Here is an 18,024-nt window from a genome sequence, read left to right as displayed (position 1 = left end):
ATCTCAACGGCTGATCAGAAGAATGGAAAGTACCCCGAGGAGCTAATTCACTAATTTCCTTGAAACCGAAAAACAAGGTCATCAGAAAGGCAAAATATAGTAGAGGAAAATATCAACTCAACCAGTAAGAACTCAAAGCGATGCGCAGACTCCTAAACAACCTTAAACGCGGGAAAAAGGCGTGCGACAAAAATATCGATTGGTTTTAGTTTTCCAAACAATTGGTCGAGGGGGTGACGTCAGTTTTCTAGACCAATCACAGAGAGTAGTGCAGCAAAATTCTGCAATCCCAGAATACTTTTATTACTCGATTGGAGTTAAGAGCGGATAAAAGCAATTGACAAAAATCTCGATTGCTTTTAGTTTTGAAAACGATTGGTTGAGTAGGTGAAGCTAGTTTTCTGGACCAATCACAGAGAGTAGTGCAGGAAAACGTCTGCAATCCCAGAACACTTTTGTCATTCGATTGGGATTGTGCGCGGATAAAAGCAGGTGACAAGATCCCGATTGGATTTAGTTTTGCAAATGATTAGTTAAGAGGGCAACGCGAGTCTTTTGGACCAACCACAGGGTTTCGTGTGGTAAAACTACAGCACTTCTAGAATACTTATGACACTCGATTGGAATTATGCCACTTGTCACTTACGATTAGGCGTTCCTTTTTCTCGTATAAGGACTAAACCCCTCCCCCACCCCCAGCTATGTCCAAGATTGACCACAAAGATCGTTTAGTGCGTTGTGATGCCCATTGATGCGGAAGAGGTTTCTCATCAGGAAACAATCGTAGACTTATCTCCTCATCTTAAGTTGTATGCTGGGGGGAACATTTTCCTCTGAGACTTTCTCGACTGCTTTTTATTACGAGGGTAATCAAAGATTTGCTTATGAATCGTTATGATAAATTTAACAACGATTATTTTTACTTCTCTGGCGAAAGAGCCGTATAATAGTTCTTGCCACCTCGCCTCCAGATGAATTGCTTTGTTCTGTTATATTTAAATTTCTCCGAAATGTTTTCATGAAGAATGTGTGTGATTCATATAGGGTCTCTTCCATGGCAGGAATATATACTGTACATGAATAGTGAAGGTGGGGGGAGGGGGTAGTCTGGGAATAAAAAGGTATGAATAATTTACAAAATTGTCTATCAAAACGTCTGATCTACTGGATATAATATTCTGGCGTGCTTGCACGAGAATGCTCCTCTAGGGCAGAAGTTGTACTGGGTTCCCTGTTACGCCTTCTCTTTCTACTCGGAATAAGATCCTCCAGATTAGATCCAGAATGCGTTGATCCATCAAGACTCACGTACGCGTGGTCACTGCCGTTATGAGGTACTATTGCTCTGGAATCTATCATCATTTGCTTCAGTTCCTCGTAATGCCTGTTTTGTTCTTCCATAATGCTCCGCATTTCTATCTTTATCTCTTGTCGAAGTTCTTCGATTCTCTTTTCCTGAGTTGCAATCATGATTTCTGTTTTCCGCTGCCATTCCTTCTCCTTGGCCAATTCTTTTAATATTTGCTTATGTTTGGAGTCATCGTTGTCTTTGAGCGCCTGAACAGCTTTCTTTCGTCTTTCCTCGGTTAAACTTCTGTTGGCATCTCGGAACTCAAGTTCACCGTAAAGTCGCTCTTTGAGATCGCGCCCCAGGCTCTTCACAAACTGCGCTCGGTCTTGTGACTTTTTTACTCGATCCAGCGCCTCACGAATGGTTTCTTGCGACTGTCGCAGATTTTCCTCGTATTGAATTTCTGCCACCTTTCGTATCAAAATGTCTGCGCTTTCGCGTAATTTCTGAGGAAGCTGGTCTTGAAATTCAGATGATGTACCCCCTGGTAAGCGTCTTTCTGCGGGAGAGTTTCTCGCTAAAACAGGAAGATGCAAGTTTCCTGCGTTTCTGTCAGATCGTGGTGTATCATAATCAGCATTTGCGTCGCGCGCCATTTGAACCACATCGTGGAGACTAGAACCAGCTGGGTTCGCCTCTCTCTCGTGTTGGACGTTCTGAGCCGCCATTCTGAATCTGCTGACGGGGCTCGGATCATCGTCATGTGACGTGTGTTGGAAGCTATCCACGATTTGATGTTGAACTGTTAGTGATTTGGCGGCTTTGCGCCACTGAAGTTTGGCCGCGTGGTCCTGCGAGCCAGCTTCGCTGAAATCATCACCCTTTGGCACCCTGCTGGCTGAAATGTCACAAATAGGAAAACCACCACTCAATGTTGTCAGTCTGAGATTTAATTATCCCTAAATGCCAATATCGTGATATACTTACTTACGTTAAATGATCTTTTTGCGAATTGATTATCAACAAGCGATTACTGATGCATGATAAAAGCGCTTTTCGATTGAATGTCGTTAAACCAAAACCAAAGTACTCACAACAACCAATCAGAAGAAAGAAAAATACCCCATAGAGCCAATGAGAACTCAAAGTGGAAACAAACAAACTGCCGAAGGCACGGGAAAACGCGGGCGACCAAGTCGTGATGATTAGTTTTAGTTTGCATCTGATTGGTTTAGAGAGTGGCGCAAGTTTTCTGGACCAATCACAGAGCGAAGTGGAGCAAAGCCTATGCAATCCCGGACACTTTGACACTCAATTGAAAATTGCTCTAGAAATCAATGTGAGTAATCATTTGGCGGAGCCTGCGATAGTTCATCGTACACCTAGCCAAGAGCATGCGCACCTTTGCCCAAATTTTCAAAAATGTTTTTGACACCAGCAAATTTCTCTCCAAACTCAATAAGCATGTCTTAAGTGGCCATACTCCATTTATGATTATGATGAGCATGCAGATGTTCACAAAAAGATCTCAAGCGCGAAATTTTGCCTAGCCCTTTTTTAATGGTGCGCTTGCTTTAGTTTGCGCATCAAAGCCTGCGGGGATGCCCCGCAAATTCTTAAACCCCTGCTGAGAAACATCGCCTTTCTTTGCCGCCCGCGTCTGGTCCGATGTTTTTACACACTTATTACGTGTAGTGTTATTAAAAGTCAAGTTATCACGTCTTCTGGTTTGATTGTAAAGCACCTTAGAGCTTTTGGATAGGGCGCTATATAAATTGTCATTTATATTATATTTATGATTCAAATTGTTTTTCTGGTTTCTGACGCTAAAGATCAAAACTGCTTCCTTTGAGATTATCAAAATGTTCTCGGGCCAAATCCCTATCTCTAGACAGAAAATAGACCCAAATCTTTTCCAGCTTACATATTTTACATAATGAAAATGTATTCATACACTCATGCCTCTCAACAAGATGGTGCTAGTAAATGAACTCTCATTACAATTGCAAAAAGCTGTCAAGCCCAAACGTATTGGGAATTATAAAAATTCTACCGCACAATAACAGATTTCTCTAACACAGCGTTTGAGCAAATCAATTTTTTTTTAAACCTTTTCGTATTGGCGAGTTCCTTACAAGTGCGGTTGCCTAGCAAGTTGCAATTGAGTTTTCGTGTTTGAAAAAAAGGATTGATCACTCTTAAAGTATGTTTTGAATCGTTTCCTGTATTACGGCTGTATCCCACGAATTAATCATATCGTGATAAGGAAATCCTAATGAATAGATGTTGTCTTTCGTACTCAGATGTGGCGATGATCCAATCGAAAGTTTTTTTGCAGTTATAAACGGCACCCATATGGTATGGTATTTTGAAGAGTGACGTAAGTATTTGACGCGTTCTGACAAGTACCATGATGCAAATAATGATTCTTTTTGGCCCGAATAACGCTTGAAAAAAATCATTTTAAAGTCTTAACGTCAATATCCCCTTTATTAGAAGTTTTAGCGTATAGGACTAGCATACATTGATAACTATCGAGAACAGACGATACAGTTTTGACTTTACAGTAGAGCAACCCAAATTTTACAACTTTACAACGCAACTTTGCAAATAACTTGCTACGATAACAAATAATTATTCATTGCTGAGTCACTGATAGGTAGCTGAAAAGCTGTATCAACCATTTGTTTGTACTATCGTGCTCTAGTCAACGCACGCTTATTTTGGTGATTAATAACTCCAGACGATACATCTATATTTCATAACTTAACCTCTGATAAACTGAAAAGATGTCAAAATTATCTCATCCAGTGATAAATTCAGACTCATTTAATTACATCGAATTTACCTGCTAAGAGTGTGTAGGTTCGTTTTTCCAAAGGAGTCCACCTTTTTTCGAATGCGATCCACTGTCTTTGCAAATGGCTGGCACAGCCTGTACATACGACAACTCGTCCTCCGGAAAATAAACTTGCTTTGACCCCAACTTTCTGTTGTTCCAGAATCGGAAAGAATGGACCGTGTTTTCGTGGCTGATAGTATAAACGTCTTATTGGCCCGGGACTGGGCTCGTCACAGGCTGCGCATAAAACCGGCCTATCGGACATTTTCCACGTTCAAGCCATAACGTCGAGTGTGATATTATCAGTGGAGTAGAAGGAAACTTTCCCAGTACAATATATTCTACAAGCTTCCCATTTCGCAACGGGCTATTACTGAAAATATCACTACGTTCCCACAACAACGTTCCAAACATTAGCTAGGTGAATACAGACCTGCTGTGGTTTGTTATCAATAATTGATTGGATAGCGAGGTGAGTTGAGAAAAGCCAACTAAAGCAGACATTAGCAGCTGAAATGACTTTGCAAAAGGTTGCTATAACGACGTTTGTTTAAAGATCGACATGTATTTTAGGCGATATGAGGACAGCTGCCACATTTTGACATCCCAATAAATTACTAGCGCTAACTAATCACATAGCCTGAGATACTTTCTTTACCTAATTCATTCATTTTTTTAAAATGTTTTACGGAACTAATTCTTTATTGAGAAATTCTTTAGTATAAGAGAAAGTTTTAAGTACGACACCTTAAAAATATAAGTAAATTAGTGGTGGGTTTACAATTTTAAGAGACTCGACAGATCAATTATCTTAGCCGTGCCTACAATTGAGTGACACTCTCTTCCTTAACCGACAAACAATATTTCAAATTTTGAATTTTGCCCGAGGAAACGCTTTGTTCCCACAGTCTTTTTTATTATTATTAACAGATGTACCCCACAAACACAAAATTTGCATCTAAAATTAGGGCCTCGAGATACGACTGAACAAAACCCAAAATTTCCATAAACTCTTTCATCCCCATTTTTAAATTAAAGCCGTTGTTAAAATATCGGTAAAATACTCCAACCACGCCAAACTCCAATTCAAATTCAATTTTATATCTCAGATTCCTGACCTATAGTGAAAAGTTTTGAGCATAATCTTTTATTAGACAATTCCCAACTCTAAAAAAAATGGGAACCACTTTCAATCTGCGATGCGAGTTCTCCGAGTCCTTTGGCTGTTTTCTATTTTCCCCCTTAAGTTTTCACTCAGGCGCTCTGTAGGAAGACCGAGTTAGAAACTCGGGGTTGTTCGTGATCAGCCCCAAATAACCGTCGGTGCTCCGTCACGCATGCGTTAGTCCAAGTTTTGTCTTCGTGAACCGTCACCATGTATGAATTACATCGTATTACTTTTTATTCACGCGGCCCACCCCTTCTTAAAGAATAAAATGTCCAAAACTGAACCAGAGAAGCAAACTGAAAAACTTGAAATCATTTAAGGATAAACACGAAAGAAAAACCTATTGCTGCATATTCATCGCGTTCAACAAAACGAAATGCACAGTGAATGAGAACTCGACATAGACGTCTGTAACCAGCGCCGTGCGCACAAACACGAAACCAAGCCATACTTGGTTTTGATCTTTGCCTCAGTGGAATGTGGAAGAATTTGTCTTAATCCCCATTCAACATCAATATCAAAGCATATCCAAGCATTTATCTCAAAGAACATACGACGCAGGCTAAATCTCTAACATTTTTACTTCCAGTAGATCATCTTTTATAAACCTACCAAGCTAATTCACAACTATTTTAAAATAAATTACAATACACTTTGAACCACCTACTTCATACTAAAATCGTATAAAAGGGATCTCCGGCTTAATAGCCTTGCCATGTATACATTTAATTCCTATCTACGATTTCATTTTCCTATCACTAAGTGATTCAGTGTTTCTGCAAGTCACTGTTCTCATTTTTCAAGGATATATGCATGATTCTACAGTAAAAGTGATCACGTGCCTGATACCCTTGCCATGTCTGTATTTATTTTCCAAACATCTACTAGTTAATTTTCCTATGACATTTGCCAAGGGTACACGGGCATAGCCACGATTTTTCAATGGGGGGTCAAACTGTGTGTACTCATCAGTTCTCACTAATTAAATATTGTAGGTTGTTTTCTTTAAAAAAGACTTACAAAGAGCGCGGGGAAATTCACGGGCACCCCAGGACCTCCCATGGGGGTATATGCGAGGATGGGGTTTGACACCAAGATTTTACCAGCATTAGGGCACATACCTGGTTGTTTTCATCAAATAAATTTGTTATCAATTTTTTGTAGTACAGTAGAGAAAGTGGGGGTAGGGGGGGTTCCACCACTTTCTTACTTTCCTTTTGAAGAAAATAAGATAGTTTCAATCTTTTTTTGTAAATTATTTTTTCTTAGAAAAAGCTAAGATGAAGGAATCACACACTACGGTATCATACAAGTATAAAAAGGCTAGGGTGCTCTATTATAGCAAATTATCACTCTAAACAAAGCTTAGAAAGAAAAGTGTGTGTGTGTGTGGGGGGGGGGGGGTGTTCAGTTCTACACTAACATCTTATTGACATTTGGGGGTATTGTTGTAAATTATTAATATTCATTGACAAAGCTGGAAACAATTGAGATATATTTTACCGACCTTTGGGGACCTGTTAGATGCTTCACCATGAGAGATGATCGATTCATCCTAACAAGGGTGGTAAGAAGGGGGGGGGGGGGTGAGTGTTGTTTTGCATTTGAGTCTTACTGACATTATGGAGTATTTCAGATTGCTTTCCTACACAAGTGCTAGTATTTTACTGACATTTTGGGGCATGGCAGGTTGTTTCACTCAACAAATATCACTTTTCTTAACAAAACTAAGGGGTGGCAGTCCCATACTAGTGTCTCACCACCAGTTGGGGACATGTCAGGTTGTTTGGGTATTGTACATGAGAGCTCTTTATCTACAAAGCTACTAGTTGGGAAGGGGGGAGGGTGGTTTAACTGCCACTTTTGGAACCCCCCTTGCTATATATTGGTTTTGATCTCTGTTTAAGCACCCTAAAATACAAAATTGTGTAGTTTTTTTCACATATCAGCCCAAAACCTGTGACATTTGTTGGACACAAAGGTTCTCTACAACCATAGTTTTACTATGTTGATTTTTGTTAAGGTGTGTCCCTTTTACCATTTTGTGAGTGCCTTTGTTAGTTAATTGTAAATGTTAAGTGAATAGAAAAATGTACTTTTGGGTTTAGTATCAACAATTAGTATCATTTGACTGTCACTTTGCAGTCGTATCATCAGACTTAACAATGACTGTAACTTTTGACTCAGATTGTCAAGATGTCATTCACTGTTGCCATCTAAAGACATTCACCCAAATGATCACATTATTGGTGGATATCTCTGCACTCAAACCATTGATTTTGAAATAGTGTAATGGTACTTCTGATGTACTGCAAATCGTACAACTCAGCAAGTACCAGAACCAATAACACAGTGGCATTATCACAGGCCTGGCATACAAGCCAAGTTATATGAGAAAAATGAGCTAAGCACATAGAAAGATTTGTAATAAAACACTAATTTAGTCCTAATTTCCCTTTTTGGTAGGTACAGTAATTTCCTAACTCTTTGGTGCCCCTTTCTTAAAGTGGCACTTTAGCTCTTGAGTATGTTTTGTGATGGTTAAATACTTTGTCTAAAAATAAGTTGATCCTTTGGCGCATACATATAAGTCATTGGTAAAATATATTTTCTTTAAGACAAGAGTAATGTCATGTATGTGTGAGTGGTATTACTTTGTTAGCATGCATGGCACACCTAGTTGGTCGGCAAGCTTGTCCTAGAATAAAGAGGAGAGAAAGAAATAAAGTAATTTAATATTACTAAATGTATTCATAATTTAAACATTTCATTCTTTAGCTCTTATGATCTGCTTTGTAGCTCTCCCATCTAGCTGCTATGTGCTGCTTTATCATGATAGTAAGAAGACTTGGTGTTATTAATAAAAGAGTGGTTATATCCCCTTTACCACATTTGTTTTTTCCTCATCACCAGCTTCCTAGATGATGTAATGAAATTGTGTGGAGAAGTAACATTTTAATCACCTGAGGTATTAGAGTTAACCTTTCAACTCCCAGAGGTGATTAACCAATAACTTCTCCCTTTAATATCTGTACATTATCCAGCAAAAAGGTAATGAGGATACTCAAACTTATCAGGAAGAATTTATTACTCTGATCTATCACTAAATTCTTGTCAATAATTTACAAGGAAATGCAAGGCAGCTGGAGGGGAGAATTTACTTTCAGATCTTGGAATTGAAAGGGTTAAAGGAGAGAAAAGAGGGTCTGTGTTACTGATGGGGGATACAACATTGCAGTGCATGGATAACAATTTTATCTTTGAGAGCTGACAACAGGATATTTGAAATTGACCTTAGTAATGTCTATAATTTTTTTTTTTAAACAAGAAAATTTTTGAAAAGAAAAACTGCCACACTGATAAACCTAGTTACCACAATGAAATTTTTATCTCCTTATTTAAAGATCTGAATGGTGCAGTATGTCTACTGGGCAGAGTAAAGATAGACTGGTAGCTATTTTGATATGGGAAGAATTTTGGGATTTCACCAAGACGGAAAAATGAGTAGTTCATTACTTTGCAATGCCGGCATTTCATTAATTGATCAAAATGATTTAACAGGCATATCTATGCTAACATACCATAGCTTCCAGCAAATTAACATGATAGTGAATACCACCATCTTCTTTCACTTTTTGTATGTGGGCCCTCTCTGGGTCTCCTGCTACAAGCACAGTGGTCTCACCCTCTGCCTGTGGAATTATAATGCTGCAGTCAATATTGAACAAAATTTTTTTTCTCTCACAGGGTGTGGGCCTTTGAGAGGCAATAACTGTTTCCCTAAAAGAGCTTCCTCAGTTGGCAAAATCATCAAGTGCCATGGTCTTAGATGTCATCATATATTAAGAAAGACTTGTCTGATACAGAAATTATTAAGGGAGAACATGCAACCTGTACAGAGACTGAGGGATTTGCAAAAGAAAAACGGGCAACTGACTGAAGATCAAACCAGCTGACAGGCTCACTGGCTGATCTGACAGAATGACTGGGTGATTGGTAAGCTGGCCTGGTTCCAGTGGTGCTAAGGTGGACAATGCAGTCCACTGGATAAATCTCTCCTGTGGATAGCACAGTTTTCATTTGTTAACTCCTCTCCACAGCATAGTGATTTATCCAATGGATAGCATTATCCACCATTTGAACAACTAAACCCAGAAGAATTAATTAAGATAGAATTTCTCCTTACAATATCAATACAATATCAACCAGATAATTGACAAGAATAAAGAAAAATATCAATTTGGGGATAATTAGTTGATCCAATACTAAATTCTCTGAATAAACATTATAAGAATTGTAAGTTGACAGTAAAGAGAATTACAAATTTGATCTGGGAGTTAAAGGGTTAATTACCTACACTACACGATTAGGGAGACATGAGCCAATGTATGTTGTCAAATTTAAGAAGGTTGAACAACTCAAGATGTTGAACAAGAGGGGTGAGGCCTTAAGATATTATACAGAGCCATAGAAAAGGGTCAGGCACAGTACTTGACAGGCTTTCAAAAGTTAATCCATAATATCAGTAAAACCAAAGTTGGGTGCATTTTTTAGCATGAGAAGCTAAATAAAATGGTTTTACCGGTTGCAGATTTCTGCAATGATCCATAAGTGACTGCATGCGGTCCTCAAACCCTTCAGAAAATGCTTTAGGATCAACAGCAACAAAACACTGACCCTGAATGTAACATCAATTCAAATAATTAGTAGACATATTGAAGTTATAAAAAGAGATTAATTACAGGTAGCTGAGAAGGAAAAAAGGTTTAGCACTTGACAGGAATTTACTCAGCCCATAGAACAGCAAAAGTCTATTTTCTAGAGAGGTATTTGTCAATGCCAGAGCATAACCTTGCTCATGGAAGCTACAAAGTTTAGAGGCAATCATGTGTTATTAATAGTACTGTGTTAATGAACTAGGAAAATACAATAGAAAAATAGGGAACATGATTAAGGGCAAAGGTTAGGTAAGGTATGTTATGTAACAGTAAGCTGCATGCATGTTGGTCAATTGTAGCTTTAGGATTTAGTAGTGTATATTAAAGTTTGGTTGGCCATTTTAAATCCATGGTGTAGTGATGTTATTCTGTGCTTAAACACAACAACATGTGGAGCACAAAGAGTACCATGGCTTTGCACACTTGTCAAGTTGTACCCATCTCTGTATATTGGGAGTTCAGCCCATGACTCTCCACTAAGAGTGATTCTTATTTCTGAAGAATTAACCTTAAAACGGATTCAACTCTCTGAAGTGTGAACACAAAAAAGGTCAAAAGGGGCATGATTTGGCAAAATTGGACCACACCCCAATTGTTCAAAGGTTGGATAATGCTAACCACTGGATAAATTCAATCTGGTGGATAGCGCAGCACATTTCCTTGACAACAACTGGATCCAGGTTAATCATTCCAGGTAAACTTGACAAAAATGGAGCCTTGCCTTTTTTGAATTTTACTCAATTCATATACAGTAAGGGCCTCTTTTTAAGATGCATTGAAACCATCTTTGCTTGTAAAATCTAGCACCCTCCCAAAGACCTTTCCTTGGTAGTATATAAATACAATGTCATTTGTCTTTTCACAAGACAACATAAGCAATAAAAGTAGAGAAAGCACCAGTACTTACTAAATTAGCCACCCTGTCATCACCCTTCCACTTTCTTACATTGGGACCAAATGCAGCATCTGCCAGGATGCCACAAACCACCTCAACCATCATTGCTAAACCATATCCTTTGAAACCACCTGCAATCAACAACACCCACATGAGAAAGCCATGAGTACTTTCCCTATGTCACTTTGCAAAATTCAATGCCGAAAAATAAAATAATAATATTCAGCCTTTTAACACATAATCATAAAGATGGGTGATGGTTTCTTACCAATCAAGAATAAGTGAAAGCTTATTAGTAAGTCACAATTTATGGGAAAATCAATTGGGTAAAATCTGCACCTCATCTAAAAGCGTCTGGGGCCCTTTCATCCTGCACTAACGACTAAAGAGTGTTGTTTGCCCTGATTAGCAGACATGATGATAATAATGATCGCATTGGGATCAGCTGTTAGTTCCAGCAATAAAAAATCAACCACCCAAAAGTACCCAAGAATGAGATAAACTGTCATTACAAAATTACCACAAATTTTAGCTGAAAATCTAAAGATCTGCCATTAATAATTTTAATTACCAATTGGAAAGCAAATAAGACAGGGTAAAAGGGAATAAATCTAGCATAGAGTGATTTACAAAGTATAATTTCCTGAAGTGATTAACATGTAACTTCTCCCTGTAATATCCATACATTATCCAGCAAACAGGTAATGAGAATACTCAAACTTATCAGGTAGAAGTTGTTATCTTGATCTAACATAAAATTCTAGTAACTAAGTAACAAGGAAATGTGTAGCAGCTAGATGGGAGAATTACAATCAAAGTTGGGATTTAACTCATTACCTCCCACATCAAATTTGTAATTCTCCTTACTGTCAGCCATACAATTCTTACAATGTTAGTTTAGAGAATTTAGTACTGGATCAACTAATTATTCCCAAATTGATATTTTACTTTATTCTCATCACTTATCTGGTTGATATTGTATTGATATTGTAAGAAGAAATTCTGTCTTGGTCACTCATAGGGGATAAAGGGTTAAGTCATACAATCAGTCATTTTCTCCAATTACCCACCACAAAATTGGCAAAGCATAGTTTCCTCCCTAGGGAATGCTTAATTAAATTCAACAAGGGCTTCTCATACACCAGAAGAGTTAAATTAGGCTGTTAATTATGTTATCATACTTGTTATTTCTGTTCCACCAAGTGGCAGTTGTCCTCCTCCTGATAAAACTTTTTCGGGATTGACAGTTTCCTATGATGAAAAAAAAAATTATCAGATAGAAAACAAGTAGATTCCATGTTGCCATGCATGTGTTCAGTAACAGACTACAGATGATGTCAAAATGTGGTCAGAAAAAAAAAAAAAAAGCACAAAAGGCACAGCTGAGTGTGTCACAAATGTTCTTACACATTTTGATGTCTTCTGTGATCTTTCATTACTGAACAGACCCATGGCAACATGGAACCAGTTTGTTTTATAAGATAAAAGAGCAAAATATTGTTAATGGTGACACCATATATGCATCTTTCCTCCAAAAGATCATAAGTAAGAACAAATGAAAATGCAAGAATAATTCAGAATATCATATAATGTCATTTTGAGGTCAAATAACCTCATTTGTTAGACAGAAAAATCCAATTACAGTAACAAGTACTTTTGGTAAAGATTGCAACATAACTTTACAAAAGTTACCATTGATAAAAATTTCCCTTAAAAGAGCTAAAAATTTCATCAAGCTCAAACTCTAACTTAAAATATCTCAAATATATATAGAGAATATTTACTGAAAGTTTTGCTTCTGAAATTTGAATTATTAGTCTTCTTACCAATCCTTTTGAATCCACTGCCCATCCATGTGGTATTTCAACTCCCTTTCGATCTGCCATTTCTATCTAAAACAACAGACCAGTCGAACACCATTGGCATTTACAAATGTAATTGTTTTGTATAGAATGCGGTAATAATTCTGAAAATTCTTTTTTGGACCACCAGTAAGTGACTGTTTTTAACATTATCCATTATAGTTTGTCAAAAAAAAAATTTATCCAAAAAACCAAACAATCGACTATTTTTCTAATGACAATATATTTGTGCTCATCATAAAACAAAACCTTGGCCACCTTTTGATCAAGGCAGTTTATTTCCTGAGCTCTGATAAGCAAGTAAGGAAGTAACTTAATTTCAACTCAGCTTACTGAGGCTGAGTAGGCCCCTTGCAGTACATGCTAATATGCAGAGAAAGTATTAGAAAATAGCAAAAAAACAATTGTTCAGGATATCAAAAATGATCAGTTAATGACTAAATTTCTAACTACTTAAATTAAGTAAACAATCCTAACTCCTATCTCACGATTATCGCAATTTATCTTGTGGTCTCACCTTTCCAAGAGCCACTGCACTTGTTGCCATGTCAAGAACAAAGCTGTCACCATTTTTAGCTGGTGCAGCTACTGACAAAGGGTTGGTTCCCAAAGTAGCCTGAAAAATGCACATTTAAAGATTTTTCAAGTATAAGTTGAATTCTGTCACAGGTCTTTCTGTTTCCAAGCGGTACTCCAAGCTGTGACCATTTGAGTCACTGTAACAAATAGTTCAATAATATTTTCAGTGAAAGGTTGCCACATTGGAATTTGTGTTCCATGGTCATTTGGCGCTGGCTGAAACAATTCTGTCTTTTAAAAGACATTACACTCCCATGCACTCTCCAATAATTATATTAGGATTCTCCTGCAGATCATGGGCACCCATTTCAACTTGTGGATGCCAAGGGACAGTAAGAGAATAAAAAGTCTTTCCCAAAAGCTAAGCATGATTACCCTTGTCAGGAACCACTAGTCCAGCAAGCTAACAATAGCTAGATGCAGAATCTAGCTTAACTTAAAACACACACAAAAAAAAATGAAAAAGCCTTTGTACCTGACGTGCTCTTGTGGGTACAACCAATGGTGATGTGTTGGTAAAACTCATCCCCTAGGAAAACAAATATAAATTAGGACAAAATCCATGTACAGGCCAAGACTTCACATTTAACCTTTCAAATCCCAAGATCTGATTGTTAATTCTCCCTCCAACTGTTGTACATTTCCTTAATGTAAATTATTACAAGAATTTGGTGTTAGTTTAAGATAACAACTTCTACCTGATAAGTTTGAGTATTCTCATTACCTGTTTGCTAGACACTGTACAGGTATCATATGAAGAAGTTACATGTCAATCCCTTCTAGGAGTTGAAGTGTGAAGCTAATTTTTCAGTTCCACCACACCATTAAAATCCAAAATGGATCACACAAAAAGACAATCATAAAATCAAGATTCAGCTTTGTTGGCAATTAATGATTGCAAAATGAGAGAGAATCACAATTTACTTACAATAAGTCCTTTCTCCACTGCTTTTATTGTATACCAACCAGCAATACCATAATGGTTAGAACCTGCAATAGTGACAAAATATTAACTAATTTCTCTGCAAAATGAGTACCAATGAACTATCCAACAAAAGCAGCACATCAAGTTCACTAAGCTGTACCAAGTTCCTATTAATAGCAAAAGTCAAGTTGGTATCATGATTATTGCTGATTCCATCGCACAACAATTGGTAGCCAAATGACTAAACCATGACAGTAATTGGTCATATTTTTTGGACAGTTGTCTGGTACTAGTTTAAATCCTTTTAAGAAATTTACCCCTCATATTGACATTAAAAACAGGTGTGACAGACTGAAATTAGACACAAAAATGGATCATAATGCAATTGACATATTAATAATTAAAAAAGCTAGTTAATCTCCTAACCTTTGCAAGCAACCCAGCCAATTCCTGTCTCTTGAGCTTTCTTCATGGCTAAATCATTACAAAAGTTTCCGACAACCTGTTATGTAGAATAAAGCAGATACAGAGATTTCAAATTCAAGATTTCTTTTCAATATATAAACAGTAATGAAGTACCAAGTAAGCCTGCACACAAAACACCACATCTTCATTCATGAAGATAACATGTTATCTGCACACATGAAAGACCACTGTCGCTATGTTACATATAAAAATTGCTCCTTGTGAAATGATTTAGTATTTCATTGACATTTGCATAATAAAAGGAATATTACACAGCTGCCTGGAGATATGAAATTTCTCTTGATGTTGAAAAATCCTCACACCAGTACATATGAGTTAAAGTCTTCTCCAAAGATGAATTTAAAAAACAGTCCTTTTTGATCAAAGGAAAGCGATTCAGAGCATTATGTGCAATTAAAAGTGCACATGGGAATTTAACTTGTGCCTGGCTTTTCAGAGAGCCAAAAAGATAAACAAAAACAATGGCATTCACCTATTGGGGTAATATACAGCTAGATTGTTTACTTCTGGGTCAGAATTCAGTGAAGTAATATATACTGATATTGGCCACTTTGGGGTCAAAGGATAACAACAGAGTAAAATTTTAGAGCACACTTACTGGCCCCAGAAGATTGTTTCCCTCAACAAGTGCTGTAGCACTGGTTTCTCTGACAATTTCAGGATCTCCATTTATAACTGTGGAGCCCACATTTATATCATGGACATACATTTCTAAAATTAAATGAGAAAATTAAATGCAATAGCATTCCTGCCAGTTGTTAAATAAACTGTGTATACAACTGTGTATACACAGTTTTGTGTCTGTTTAGAGACAATGGAGACACAATTGGAGCAATTAGTATTGTTTGAAAGTGATGAAATGAAATGAAATGGTGTTATGATAAAACTGAGTTGGAACTGAACATGTACTTATGTGGAGCGGGAATTTACAACATATACTTAAGCTTTTCGAAAAGTAAATAGACTTTACCGACATGTTATCCGAAACTGATGGCAATAACAGGTTAAAAAAGAATATTTCTGTACTGTTGTTTTTCTTTCATGGCGAAATTGATGGTCAAACCTTGTAAATCTACCACATTTCAGTCTTAACACAAATTAAAAACCCAACATTTAAATGGTAATGTAATTTTTACATCTGACCGATTTTTAAACAATGTAGCCATGTCAAGATAACGCTACTAATTGCATCCATTCTTCTTTGATGAATAGTGCTACGTTTCGGTTGTCTGAGCAAGAAACAATACTTGTGAACACGGCATACACAGGGGATTACATGATTGACAGTCCGATTGACAGGCCTGAATGAGGTTATGCATACTCTCTTTCTATTTTCTAGCTTATTTGCATTTTCCCATGCGACGTTTTTCAATGGGTGCGATTCCGTAATGTTTCCACCAGAAATATTTTAAAGTTGTGAATTTGTTCTAATCATGAAAACATCAGTTAAAAGAGACAAGATTTGCCCTTCCACATAAATTTTCCACAGGCTTACCAGCCATCGTTTACAATGTTTACCACACCCAGTTTTCCTAGATCATATCAGCTGATATTACACTTTGGCTATTTAAGTGGCTTTCCTAACATTGTGCTGTGCTCTGAAATTATGGGTGGAAAGAAGAATTTGCAGCATTTTCTTTAAATCAACAAAGACAAAAATAAAGTGTATTTGAAGGAGAAAAGTGTGACATAACAGGTGAATATTCTCCATATCTGAATAAAAGAAAAGCATTAGTCATCAAATTTAAGGAGGAGAATTCTGCATATGGGCTGGAGAATTTCCAATTTCTGATGCTAATGTTAACACCCCTAGGGTGTTGGTTCTTAAGGCTATATTTGTGGACATTTTTTATATTATTTCTGCCTCGAAAAAACAACAAAAAAAGCCAATAATTTTATTCAACTCTGTATTCAATAGCCTTTTTATCCATTTCTAGGTTGGGATGGTTTCCTAATAGAGAGGGCGTTTGAATTTTTTTTTCACAATAAGGTACCTGCAGGTAAGCTCTCTTCTCTCCAAAAATTTATGGAAAGAAAGATGTCTCCACTCATCTAATCATAGGGCCTAATAAGAAGGGAGTTTCCGTTTTGGACAAAGTCCGGTCAATAACTCTGGATAATTTTTGAGTGTCTATAAAAAGGTCACAACTTAAAAATATAGATACTACAGTTGGATTACTAGTTCAAAATAAATTTTAAAAAAAGGAAATAAATAAACTTTTATCTGCTATAACCGGCCCTTTAATTCTTATTAATCTTAATTCTAATGCTGCATAGCTATGTTACGTGGTTTTCAAACTAGCAGCTGATACCGATGGGTCTCTATTGTCGTTAAAAGTGGGATTATGTCTGCACGCAATGCAAACATGCCTATGGCTCGTGCACAATTTAATCAAATGTGCACGAATATGATCTGGCTTAATTTAACCATTTCTTATTCCTCTCTAATTGCAAATACATCCACTCTGACCAGAACTCACCTAGTCTATTGAGCCCATGGCTGAAATGACCTCTCGCGTCGCCGGCAACGAGAACTTGCGCCAAAGCTTTGCAATGTTCTAAAGGTGTTCCCACTGCGCTCATACATCGCTCTACAAAGGATTCTACTTCATTAACAGCCACGCATTTATACTGGTCAAAATGTTTTCTGCTCGTGTGCAAGTAACGAATTTTTCCGACTAAACGACGGCTACAAATTGTTCGACCGACTAGTCCCGCCATCTTGGAGCAATACGCCCGTGGGGGAGGGTAGTGGGATGTAACAGGTGTTTTGTAGTCATGTGACAATCGATTTTATTTCATTCTTCTTTATCCAGTGCAACATTAGCTACAATGAAATGATTTTCCTAATCTACCGATGGCTTAACTTTTGAGTTAAATGTTTCCGCAAGATAAGCTTCCAACATCATAATCATCTCTATTTCTTATATTAGTAGAGCGCTTTTCGATTGAGTAATCACGATGTCCAATCAGAAGAAAGGAAGGGAAATACCTTTAGGAGCCAATTAGAACTCAAAATAAAAACAATCAAATTGCCTAAGGCACGGGAAAACGCGGGCGACCCAGAAGTGATTGGTTTTACTTTTGCATCTCATTGGTCGAGAGAGTGGTGCGAATTACCTGGACCAATCACAGAGCGTAGTAAAGCAAGACCAAAGCAATCCCGGATTATTAACCGAAAATTGCTTCATTATCACCAGTCTACTGTCACATGATTGGCAAAATTCGAGAAGGATTCCTCTCTTTGAAGCTCGACGG

General features: G+C 37.3%; 2 protein-coding genes across 3 annotated transcripts; both read right to left on the bottom strand.

Moving 5' to 3' along the window:
- Positions 1-243: 243 nt before the first annotated feature.
- Positions 244-4,609, bottom strand: LOC131783362 (golgin subfamily A member 6-like protein 7). Its single transcript, XM_059100098.2, has 2 exons — positions 4,140-4,609; positions 244-2,189 (listed from the first exon to the last, which is right to left on the bottom strand). Exons 1-2 carry the CDS (start codon positions 4,396-4,398, stop codon positions 1,162-1,164), a joined length of 1,287 nt encoding a protein of 428 aa, XP_058956081.2. The 5' UTR covers positions 4,399-4,609; the 3' UTR covers positions 244-1,161.
- Positions 4,610-5,864: 1,255 nt separating this feature from the next.
- Positions 5,865-17,487, bottom strand: LOC131783197 (uncharacterized oxidoreductase YjmC). Of its 2 annotated transcripts, none has more exons than XM_066159666.1 (12): positions 17,247-17,487; positions 15,365-15,477; positions 14,707-14,782; positions 14,284-14,345; positions 13,831-13,884; positions 13,294-13,392; positions 12,741-12,806; positions 12,096-12,165; positions 10,927-11,045; positions 9,884-9,979; positions 8,883-8,993; positions 5,865-7,999 (listed from the first exon to the last, which is right to left on the bottom strand). In XM_066159666.1, exons 1-12 carry the CDS (start codon positions 17,485-17,487, stop codon positions 7,952-7,954), a joined length of 1,155 nt encoding a protein of 384 aa, XP_066015763.1. In that variant the 3' UTR covers positions 5,865-7,951. The 2 variants fall into 2 exon arrangements, with proteins under 2 accessions (XP_066015763.1, XP_066015764.1); XM_066159667.1 differs by lacking the exon at positions 17,247-17,487 and adding an exon at positions 15,737-15,878.
- Positions 17,488-18,024: the final 537 nt, after the last annotated feature.

This window comes from Pocillopora verrucosa, chromosome 12 (genome assembly GCF_036669915.1).
Source record: "Pocillopora verrucosa isolate sample1 chromosome 12, ASM3666991v2, whole genome shotgun sequence".
Lineage (NCBI taxonomy): Eukaryota > Metazoa > Cnidaria > Anthozoa > Scleractinia > Pocilloporidae > Pocillopora > Pocillopora verrucosa.
This window is presented reverse-complemented; position numbering and strand designations above follow the sequence as displayed.

Excerpts from the sequence above, each read along its gene's own strand:
- LOC131783362 (XM_059100098.2), bottom strand. The coding sequence starts at position 4,398 with ATGTCCGATAGGCCGGTTTTATGCGCAGCCTGTGACGAGCCCAGTCCC. Across the intron at positions 2,190-4,139 it reads AACCTACACACTCTTAGCAG|CCAGCAGGGTGCCAAAGGGT; the intron begins GTAAATTCGATG and ends GTGACATTTCAG.
- LOC131783197 (XM_066159666.1), bottom strand. The coding sequence starts at position 17,487 with ATGGCGGGACTAGTCGGTCGAACAATTTGTAGCCGTCGTTTAGTCGGA. Across the intron at positions 9,980-10,926 it reads ATGACAGGGTGGCTAATTTA|GGTCAGTGTTTTGTTGCTGT; the intron begins GTAAGTACTGGT and ends TGTTACATTCAG. Across the intron at positions 8,994-9,883 it reads ATTGCAGAAATCTGCAACCG|GCAGAGGGTGAGACCACTGT; the intron begins GTAAAACCATTT and ends ATAATTCCACAG.